At 41.5% G+C, this 12044-nt stretch overlaps 1 protein-coding gene across 1 annotated transcript in view; it reads left to right on the top strand.

The window, feature by feature from the left end:
* The window catches only part of pde4d (phosphodiesterase 4D, cAMP-specific), a gene marked incomplete at both ends in the record, with an annotated part of 157565 nt that overhangs the window by 114338 nt on the left and 31183 nt on the right, over positions 1 to 12044 (top strand). Inside the window, one exon of the mRNA XM_080738628.1 lies at positions 9173 to 9364. Coding sequence (XP_080594754.1) covers positions 9173 to 9364 — 192 coding nt within the window. The remainder of the gene's footprint in view (positions 1 to 9172; positions 9365 to 12044) is intronic.

Below are 12044 nucleotides of genomic sequence, written 5' to 3'. Positions count from 1 at the left end.
TATCGTGGACATTTAATTTATCGTGATATCGTCCTCCGTCATGCACTGGGATCAATTCACACTTTTATTTGCCGAGCTGCATATCCGGTACCACTTAAACCCTCTATAATTGGTAAATGGTACTTATAATAATAATACTACTAATAATATAATGTACGTACTTGATACAGTCTTTTTTTCACTCCCTATCAGATGTCTGCGACACGTTGTGAGCTTGTAGATTGGCTATTTTTTTGGCAAATTTTCCGCCGCAGGATAATGGATTTTGATTATCGTGATAATATCGTAAATCGCGATTTCTTTTGTCACAATAATCGTGATATGACATTTTCATATCGTCCCATCCCTAGTGTGTTGGTGTGGTCATGGATATCTGCTCTATGTGTGGTTATGTGTACGTGTGTGTACGTGTGTGTACGTGTGTGTGAGTCTAGAGTTACATGTCAGTGGATGAGCTAAAATGGTGTGTGACGTCACAGAAGGTGTGGTTATGAGTCAGCTGCTTAACATATGGCAGGTGTTATGTTTTATTGCTCATTTGTACGTATCTCTCACTCACACATGATGACACACATGTAGAGTACCGCATACACTTATAGCACAGAACAGATGGAGACCAGAGTAGCTATACTACTAGAACTAAGGAGTTACGAGTGGTACTGTAGGTACGGTATGTGCGCGAGAGTGCTTGTGTTATTTCCTCCCCAGCCCATGTGACATGAACATGTGAAGAAAATGGTTTATCTGTTACTTGATGGGATATGAAGAGAAACGTGGGATCGTTTGGAAAGAAACCTTTAATTGGTACAACCTCTTTACAACTTTATTGTGCAGTCGAGGCAGGAACAAAAACATGTAAGTAAATACAGTCAGTACATTAAACAGTATTTCTTAATCTCTGAGACAGAGGGTGATGATTGGTGTGGGGGAAGGGGAATACAGTATGTAATATATATATATATATATATATATATATATATATATATATATATATATATATATATATATATATATATATGAGGTATACAGACGTGTGTGTGTGTGTGTGTGTGTGTGTGTGTGTGTGTGTGTGTGTGTGTGTGTGTGTGTGTGTGTGTGTGTGTGTGTGTGTGTGTGTGTGTGTGTGTGTGTGTGTGTGTGTGTGTGTGTGTGCGTGCGTGCGCGCGCGCACGCACGCGGATGGGACGATAAGCGTTATATACCGCTATTATTGTTTATTGTGATAAAAAACATTCACAATAATTGTATCGTGGAGATCTAATTTATCGTGCACTGGGAACAATTCACCTTTTATTTGCCGAACTGCATATCCTGTACCACTTAAACCCTCTATAATTAAGGTACTTATAATATCCATACTTTTTTTCACTCTATCAAATGTTGCGACGCGTTGTGAGCTTCGGCTATCGGCTGTGTTGTGAGCTTGTAGATCTGCTATTTTTTGGCAAATGTTCGGCCCTTCAGGATAATGGATTTTGATTATCGCGATAATATCGTAAAATCGCGATTTCTTTTGTCACAATAATCGTGATGTGACATTTTCATATCGTCCCATTCCTAGTGCATGCCCGTGGCTGCCAGTGTGTGTGAGTTTATGCATGTGTGTTACTGTTGAATGAAGGACAACAGAAGTAGTACGAGATAGGACGATATGTTTTCCCTCCACTCAGTCATTAGGCAAAGGGCCAAGCTATCCCATTCCTTAACAAAGGTCAGACCCATTCAGCCCTGCCACTCTGGAAGATCATGGAGCGATAGCCCAGCATTTGACCACTTATTTGTTGTGGAAAATATGTCTGGTATATCCTGTGTACATGTTTTAGACTGTGAACACCCAGCCAAATACAAGGGTGTCCATGGTTCCAAAGTGAAAAGAAATCACTTTGGTTTCTGGAAGATTTATGTTACTTCTGTTACCTTTTGTATACTATACTATACTATACTATACTATACTATATGAGATCTCTCCCATGCAATTTTGAGTAATGTTTCCCTGTAACTGTGCTTATAAGTGAAATATTCCAGTTAAATTCCAGCCTATTCAATTTTAACAATGCTTATAGCAAACTCGGCTCTGTACAGTAAATTTGTACATTTTTAAATACATTGTAAATCACGGACTAGACTTTCTCCTTGCTTTTATTGAGTGATACTATTGGTTTGGTCATATGGGGGTTTTCGTCTAATGTTCATCATACCACTTACAGTATGTACCTACTATAGAATGCTGTACATACTTCTTAAGGTGACTCCACACCAAATAGACTACAAGAAACTCTTTCCAACTCCTGGCAGACTGGCAGTCTGTGGCATTTAGTGGCACAAACTAAGCACAAACTCTAGTCGGCAGAAAGACATTTTAGTCGGGGACCCAGTCCTCAAAATGGGAGGGGACCTGTGATTTTCTGCCGTACTTTTTATTTCTGTTTTATCTATTAGTTTGGTCATTAAGGTCCACAGAATGAGAGGCCTGCTCTGCCGGAAACATTGCGAAAAAAAGTTATGGCCATTTGTATATTCACTGTCCCATTGACTCCACTAGAAATATTTAAAAAATAAAAAACATCTGCTTTAATTAGCATGTGAGGGGTCAAATTAGGGGTTCTTCATAATTCTGAATCCATTGCAAGCATTTGTTTTGCATAAAAAACATTGCTTGGGTTACTTTTCGGCAGCCCAAAACTGTGAAAAGTGGAAAAAAAGTGATGACTCATCACTTTTGACTGTTTTGGGGGATTGATATCTTGCCCAAGGAATGTTTTTCATGCAAAACAAATGCTTGCAATGGATTCAGAATCACGAAGAATCCCTAATTTGACCCCTCACATGCTAATTAAAGCAGACTTTTTTTCTTTTTTTAATATTTCTAGTGGAGTCAATGGGACAGTGAATATACAAATGGCCATAACTTTTTTTCGCGATGTTTCCGGCAGAGCAGGCCTCTCATTCTGTGGACCTTAATGACCAACCTAATAGATAAAACTGAAATAAAAAGTACGGCAGAAAATCACAGGTACCCCTCTTTTCTTTGAGCTTTTGGCCATGTGGGTCCTTGACTATTTGTTTTTGCATTGATCTCTGTCTGCCAATGTGTTGCCAGGTCTGCTCATTATAAGCAACTTTAGGTCTTCCTGTAAAGTCACTTGTAAAGATTCATAGTTGCGAGTTAAGATTATTAAAATAAATAACAAACTGATCTAATAGGGCTAAAGTGGTAAAAATGGTCGCTTCTTTTGGGCTTGTTTTCATAGACCAGTTTGCTTGTTTCACTCACAAAATCTGTCAAATGTGGCAACACACTTTCAGCCCCATTAGTAAACAAACAAAAGCATTTAGTGCTAGCTTTTCTTTGGAGCTGATTGATTGGTATAGGAATTGAGAGTTGATATTGATATGGTATTTAGTTCAAATGTGCGAGAAAATGTACGGGAAAATGTCTCTGGCTTATTTAGGCTTGGTTTTTCAGCAGTAGCAAACTAAAGGTCCATTCTACAACCCCCTCAATTCTACGTCTAAAAAAAAAAAAAATAAATAAAAAGACTGCAAAAGACAGAGCAGGTTCAGTTCTTCATCAACGGGTCCCGACGGCTTACATTAGTACATTGTTTGTACATTGTTTGTTTGTTTTTATTCTAACTTAAGTGGATGAGTCCACACCACAATTATGATGACAACAGCAGTAGTATATGGATACCGACACAATTATCATTATAGTTATAATGATCATGCTGGGGTGTGTTTTCCCCAACACAGATAGATAGCAGCTGTGAATGTGGCAAACTTGTCCTGTTGAAACCCAGCTGAAGACTGACTGGTGTATAGTTTCACAAGATGTGTGTGTGTGTGTGTGTGTGTGTGTGTGTGTGTGTGTGTGTGTGTGTGTGTGTGTGTGTGTGTGTGTGTGTGTGTGTGTGTGTGTGTGTGTGTGTGTGTGTGTGTGTGTGTGTGTGTGTGTGTGTGTGTGTGTGTGTGTGTTAGAGGGAAAGAGACCCCATCCATAATAAATGGTTGCAACTGTGTGTGTGTGTGTGTGTGTGTGTGTGTGTGTGTGTGTGTGTGTGTGTGTGTGTGTGTGTGTGTGTGTGTGTGTGTGTGTGTGTGTGTGTGTGTGTGTGTGTGTGTGTGTGTGTGTGTGTGTGTGTGTGTGTGTGTGAGAGAGATATGGCCCTCGGGAAGAAAAGCCAGCATAATCACTTCTTCCGGTTAGGATCTCAGAAAAGACAAACAAGACTGCAATCAGTAAACACACTCAGCAAAATTAGGTTCAAGGCAACCGATCTTCAAGCTCACATTTGAACTTGTGAGCTAGTAGATCTGCTATTTTTGCACAATGTTTGAGTGTGCATGTGTTTGAGTACGGTAATACACATTGCAGTGAATAAGGGCTACTACACACTGCAAGATATCTGCTCCGATTATGTTGCCGGGGAAATTTTTTGGGACTCACCAACAAAACCCCCACTCGGAGAGGTTTTGCGCATTTGATATTTGGCTTTGTCGCCGACTGGACATCATACGTCCTCTATGAATTGAGTACAAAACGCCAATGTAAACAAGCCATAGTGGTTTCTTTGGTTTAAATCCCATAAGTAGACCTTGTATCTGAACTGTACTGTCTTGTACTTTTCCTACGCAAACTGCTAATAAAGTCTTCAATCAGTCAAAACATACAGTATGAACGCGGTTGCGACTGCACCCCCATAAGATCCGTGTTACAGCCAATGAGTGCTCACCTCACAGACCGAAAGTGTCATGAATTCTGGGTCCTCACCTGACGCATTCCCACAGAATGTCTCGATGTATCGATAGATGGATATGTAGGCAAATATGTTATAGACCTTTATTACGTGGATAAATTCAGGTGTAATAAATATTGATAGCTATATTAATATTGCTGTTAAATATAGTCTATCCATCTGTTTCCGCGAGAATTTACAGTAGCATTATTTGCGGGGCACTTCTAGTTAACAGCAGACATACAAGCTCACGTCGTGTTGCAGATGCAACCGTTGTGAGCTTGTAGATCAGTCTCGGCTGCGGCGCCGGAAGCTGCCTGCACATTCTGCGCAATGCACGATGGGATGTTGGAAAGTTGTGGATAAACCAGAATTATTTAATGAAAATCATTAGCGTCCTGTCTCGCTCTCACGCACGTCACAGGAACCTTGCACACTTTGGTGAACTGACAGATGTTGGTGATATGATAATATAATCTATAATGCAATGGAATGTAGATTGAAATAAAAAACAACATTTATTGTATCTGGTCTGGATCGCATCTTGGTGAAATTTTGCAGTGTGTGATCTCTTGTCGGCGATCAATCGTGTCGTGTGAAAACCACAACGATATTATTACAGCCGATTTCAGGAAAGAGACTTGTATAATGTGTAAACGCATAACGATCTGACGACTCCCCGACTACTTTAAAAGTCGTAGTGTGCAGCTGCCTTAACTGTACAGCAAAGACTAACATGCAGCTCCCCCACTCCAATTATCCTGCCATGCTGGAGTTCAGTTAAGTTCATGGAGTACACAGTTACCCCCACCCATGTTCTTTCCAGCCTTGGGTTGCACACACACACACACACACACACACACACACACACACACACACACACACACACACACACACGCAGTCACACACACCGATTATACTAAGGTGTCTCGTACCAGCTCAATCAAAGATGTGATAGGATTATTCCCTGGGGCTGTTCCCTTGGTGAGAAGGTTGAGAAGGATGACGATGACGAAGGAGACATCATCCCCAGTTCACCGCACGTCACACGGAGGAGACCCCCCCCCCCCCCCCCCCCCAGCCCACCCAATTCAGTGATCAGCACACAATCCTCTCTCCTCTGACCCCCTACCACCACCACCCAGCCCCCTTCATTCTGGGCCCTGGGTACAAGGATTCACTGCGGGCCCCGCATGAATGTTATGCATAGGGGGAACTGGGAGCACATTATTACGCATTATTTTGTGCTTTAACTATTGAAAAATAGCAGATATACAAGCTCACAGCGCTGCACCGAGTGCCCGCTGTGACCTTGTTTTTGAAACATCTTGAAAATGTGTTTGAATATAAAAAACTATGTGGTGCTCAAACTTTTTTGTGTGAAGGCCCACCAAAATTATATTTATTTAGCCACGGACCCCCATCTCAAAATATTTAGTTCCAGAAGCAAAATTAGAGTTAGTTCGCTTAAAAAATACATATATTCAAAGATTTGGACACATTTTCACGACTTTTCAAATATAGCAGATCTACAAGCTTGCAGTGAGCTTGTATATCTGCTATTTTTCAATAGCTAAAGTATAAAATAATTAAGGCCCCTCCTAGTAACTTGGACCCTATTAACTCAGTCCCACTCCCCCCCCCCCCCCCGTGACACCCCTGCCCACCACCATGCCACACGGGATTATGGGATGAGGCAGACATCCCCAGCGTAGGGTGTTAGTCAACACCTGGGGGGGATCACCTGGGTGCCACTAAGGAGCTCACGGTGACATCACAAGGCCATAACGAGTCAGGGCTGTTTGTTGACAGAGAGACAGAGAGGGCATTCCCAGTGGCCCAGTGCTTCAACGTGTGTGTGTGTGTGTGTGTGTGTGTGTGTGTGTGTGTGTGTGTGTGTGTGTGTGTGTGTGTGTGTGTGTGTGTGTGTGTGTGTGTGTGTGTGTGTGTGTGTGTGTGTGTGTGTGTGTGTGTGTGTGTGTGTGTGTGTGTGTGTGTGTGTGTTAGAGGGAAAGAGACCCCATCCATAATAAATGGTTGCAAGTGTGTGTGTGTGTGTGTGTGTGTGTGTGTGTGTGTGTGTGTGTGTGTGTGTGTGTGTGTGTGTGTGTGTGTGTGTGTGTGTGTGTGTGTGTGTGTGTGTGTGTGTGTGTGTGTGTGTGTGTGTGTGTGTGGTGTGTGTTTTTGTGTGATCAGGACAAACCCGGTGCCCTGTCCGTTCTGTCCATCGGGGTGGAATGTGATGGACAGAACGATGCAAGTATTGTTGGTCGCTACGGTTTGTTGATTGTTTCAACATGGATAACACATGGTAGTACAAGTACGTGACTCACTACATTTGTCATCATCATCGCTATAGGATAAACATGATGTTACAATGCCATAGCCTGTGTGCAATTCGTTGTGCCCTCATTGTAGCATACACGGACAAGCAGGTGCACACTGGAAACAGAAGCCTCGGAATTTTGAATTGCAGCAGGTCTCATCGTTTTTTATTTCTACCAATAATATTCATAGAAATAGCAAAAATGAGCGCCGCAGTGCTGCAGTACACTGACTGATCAGCTGGTTTGGCTTTATCTGATAAAGCCAAACCAGCTGATCAGTCAGTGTATCATGTGATATCACGATTGTGGAACCAGACCCCTCCCTTCTCTTTTGCAAGCCACACTTGTGCTGCATATCGTTGCTGTCGGGCAGAAACATCTTATCTCCATATTTCAACGTTTCTTAGTTTTTCCGTAAATTAATGCCCTACTTTGTCATACTAGTGTCACACAATAGTAGCAAAATTAGCTGATCTACAAGCACGTTGCCATGCAAACCCCATCTGGGGTCATCACATTGCATGATTGAATTATTTATTCTATAAACATTTCAGTATTATTATTACTATTGTTAACTTAGTCTTGCGTTGCCAGACAATCTGACATCTGATACATCTGGGGCCTTCTAAATGCAAGGTAATAGCTATAAGAATGCTCTCTAAAAACATGCAGGTAATGCCTTGAAAACCATCAGTATTGATATGAATTTTTCCTTCAATGCAGTTTTCTTTTAACTCTTTTTCAGCACTGAAAGCTTTGAGATTGGGCTCATTCTATAGTCTAGTTCAAAGGTGTCCAAAGTGCGGCCCGGGGGCCAAATGCGGCCCAATGACACATTTTATATGGCCCGCTTCATTTCAAAATTGTTCTATAAACGGCCCGCCAGCACCGTCAAACAAAAATATTTTATAGTATAATTTGTCAGGATCGATCAGGTTATTTGTGTTTGTTCATAGCACACACCTGACAAAAGACCACTGATATTGATGATAGTTCAATTAAATATTGTATTTGCAATGCATATATGTATGTGACTTTGTTATGGTCTGACCAAAAGTACATTTTGTCAGGAGTTATAGCCGGCCCTTGGGTGTTTTAATATGTTCTAATGTGGCCCCCTTTGAAAACAGTTTGGATATCCCTGGTCTAGTTAGAAACGTATAGACTATCTTGTGAGTCCACTGTGAATTGTTAATGTTCCTGTTTTGTGGGGATTATGAGAGCATGCAATATTCTGTATTTATTCATTCCCACTTCTAGTGTTTCTCTAAAGCTGTGTTTATACTACAGCCTACGTCTAAGGTGTGTCTGGAAACAGGCTTAGGGCAGGGGTGATGTTTCGAGATAAGCAGAGCTTGCATCTGTTGACCTCGGACCTGTGATAGCCAGGGGTTGTAAACATAAACATTTTTGAGGGAGATAAGTGTTTAGGGAACCTCAGTGAAAACACGATCCTTCTTTCATAGCAGCTGCTGACCCCACCCATGGGTGTCTGTGTTCTGTTGGACTGTGTCCTGTCCAGCTGTGCGACAGGTCAAGCATCTGTGTCTAGCAACACTGACCTCTCAGAAGCTCTTACCGCATCGCTAGTACTTCTCCCTCTCTGTCCTCTCTCGTAACTAAGAAATGTATAACATTGGGTTGTGAGATAGAATGCACAGAGATTCTATCTAGATGCTGTCTGTTGTGGTTCTATGGTTCCATTATGGACTGGTACACATGTGTATTACGCCCTCAGGCCGGGAACACATTTTTGTGTAGATGTTCAGTCATTTTTGAAAAAAATATTTAAATCTTTCTGATTTTTTTTTTCTGTGAAAGCCAAAGCTATCAAATCGTTTTGGAATTTTGTTTCTATCTGCTACAGAGGCTGATTAATACGTTTTCCAGAAAAACAGTGGTTCATTTTCAAATCGGACTTAGGTCTTTAAGGCTTTTTTTTCAAATCAGACTATGGCCTAAATGGGTTAAAGCCTGCCTCATCATATTCTGGTCTTATTTCTGAGTAACACTGAATATTTCTACAACACTGTTTACTACAGTATGAATCCTCATGCTGTTTTCTCTCTCTTTCTCCCTCTGTTGTCTACCGTCTCTCTCTGAATACAGTTTTGATGTGGACAATGGCACGTCGTCAGGCCGCAGCCCGCTGGACCCCATGGCCAGCCCGGGATCCGGCCTCATCCTCCAGGCCAACTTTGTCCACAGCCAACGGAGAGAGTCCTTCCTGTATCGTTCTGACAGCGACTATGACCTCTCGCCCAAGTCCATGTCCCGAAATTCCTCCATAGCCAGTGACATGTGAGTGGATGACACCGTGCGCTTTAAAACCCTTTAAGACGCGGAAGGCATCTGTGTCACTTTACATTTGAACCACTTAAACCATGATTTTTTACTTTTTGCCTATTCAAAAATAGCAAATATACAAACTCATAGCGCAGCACCGAGTGCTGTGCTGTGTGTGCTTTGAGCTTGTAGATCTGCTATTTTCTTTTTTTATCATGAAGATGTGTGTGCAAATCTTTGAATATATATTTGTTAAAGCATATATTTTTAACTCAAATATTTGCTTCTGGGGGTCCCCGGAACAAAATATTTGGGGTTGGGGGTCCGCAGCCAAATACATATAATTCTGTGAGTCCCTGATTTTAAAAACTTTGAGTACCACTAATATATATAAACCTAGGTTTTTCTAAAAACTGTTAGGATTTTGAAAGCATTTGTACAATCGGCCTCAGGTCTTAATGGGTTGTGACCTCCAGCCATTTGCTTTGCAACCATTTAGTATCCCTTTTAGTAAGCAAGATGTTCAACTACTTATTGTAGCTCAGTGGTTCTCAAACTTTTCAGGCCGCAACCCCCCAAATAATCATATTTGAACTGGGGACCCCCCCCCCCATCTTGACGAGCACTAAGAGTTGAGGAATTAATTTTGTATAACATGGTTCTATTGTGAAAATAGCAGATCAACATGCTCACAACGCCTTGCAATGCGAGTCGTTGTGACTGTGAGCATTAGGGATGGAAATCGGAATCGGCCAATATCAAAAATCGGCAGGTATGATATCAAACCGGCCGAATCGGTGACCGGCAGGTCACTGACATAAATACCGGTTTTATGCCAATTGTGTCTATTGCACTGCACAGCATGATGCTCTGGTCATGTGACTAAAGTAAACATTAGCAAGTCTACTTAGTGGCAGCCTACAGATACAGATGGTGCTGAATGCTGATTACCTTTGCAATGTAAGGATATATTCCATAATCCTGTGTCAATGTCGTCTCCAAAAAGAAGGGGGGAAAAAAGCATGCGTCACCTGCTTTCCTCCTGCCTAGTACAGATGGTCATATTAGACTGGATATTGTCTGTGATTTTGGATATTGTACTATTGTGATTGATTTGGCATTAGTGTTCTTCTAGCTTATTGGTACTCAAATTGAAGTATGTGTTGTAGGCCTATTGGCCTAAAAAAAAGGGTATTGGAGCAACCCTATTTTCTAGTTCTTAGCTAAAGAAATCGGTATCGGAAAAATCGGTTTTGGCAGGTCAGACTTTCATAAAGCCGGTGGATCTAGCACAGAAAACTAGCACAGAGGTTGACCTTCTGCCCGTTGCTGGCTTGTTGTCATTTTCAAGCTGAACTTTAGTTTGTCTTCTATTCTACTGGTTTCATTTCTTCTCTCCTCGGCTCGGTATCGGTGTCCGTTTTCAGTATTTCTATGAGTTTTGTCTCGTATTTAATTTCTCTCCCATCTCTCTTCCTCGTTCTTGGTACTGATACCGGCCTGAGCAGCATCTACAGAAGCCAATTAATATTGATGTCAGTAGTACAGTACACAATTCTTTATGGCAGGACCGTTCAAGGCCTATTTCTATCATTATTCTAAGTGAGTGGATGATAGCGGGATGCACATGATCTCCTACAGCAAGAACATTTAGCCATGATTAAAAAAAAAAAAAAAAGTACTCAAATGCGTTACTTTTGTAAAATTCTATTCAGGGCTGAAGAGGGTAATTTGTGTTTTGTAATAATATTTAAAATCTACAAAGTAACTAGTAACTAAAATTGTCAAATAAATGTAGTGGAGTAAAAGTCCAATATTTGGATCTGAGTTGTAGTGAGTAGAAGTAAAAGTATTAATTGGAAATACTCAAGTAAAGTACAAATACCTCAAAAAGTTGGCCTACTGGTCCAGACGCATACCACTTAGGCATTGCCACATAGGCATGGGAGCCTGGTGGCGTTGCCGGTTCGATTCCCGATCCGGACGACCTTTGCCGCGTGTCACTCCACCCATTTCCTGTCAGTCTGCAGTCCTATCAATAAAGGCATAAAAGCCCAAAAAAACAAATCTTTAAAATTGTACTTAAGTACAGTAGTTAAGTAAATCTACTCAGTTATTTTACACCACTAAATCTCTCTAGCCTCTGTGGTCATAACTGGCTGACTGCATGACTGACAACTGATTGTGAGGTGTCACAGTGTGAGGGGACTCTAATTTTAGTTGTGTCCCTCAGCATAAACAAGGTCCATAACAACGTGCCCACGACAACCACATGTCCTTTTTTGTCTTGAGTCAGGGTTCTGTCATTGCTACATACAGTAGTCACTTTTGTCCATAAAACTCATAAAGATTGTGCAAGGTGTTTGTGCAGCGCATGTAGTCAGGCCTTTCTGAGTTTCATGAATGTGTTGGGTTTTTAAAGGCTAAAGCAGTGGTTCTCAACCTTTTCAGGCCGTGACCCCCAACATAATCATATTTTAACTGGGGACCCCTCACCCTGAGGGGCACTAAGAGTTGAGGAATTACACTTAAACTTTATGTTGGTTTGTTCACTTTTGAGTGAGAAAACAATGTTGCACATTAAGTTAATCATCTGGGGACCCCCCAAAAGTATTTGGGGACAACCATGGGGGTCCCAAGCCACAGGTTGAGAACCACTGGGCTAAAGCTTGATTCATACTTTGTCATATGAAGG

The sequence above is a fragment of the Nannobrachium achirus genome, assembly GCF_963921795.1.
Source record: "Nannobrachium achirus genome assembly, chromosome: 12".
Lineage (NCBI taxonomy): Eukaryota > Metazoa > Chordata > Actinopteri > Myctophiformes > Myctophidae > Nannobrachium > Nannobrachium achirus.
This window is presented reverse-complemented; position numbering and strand designations above follow the sequence as displayed.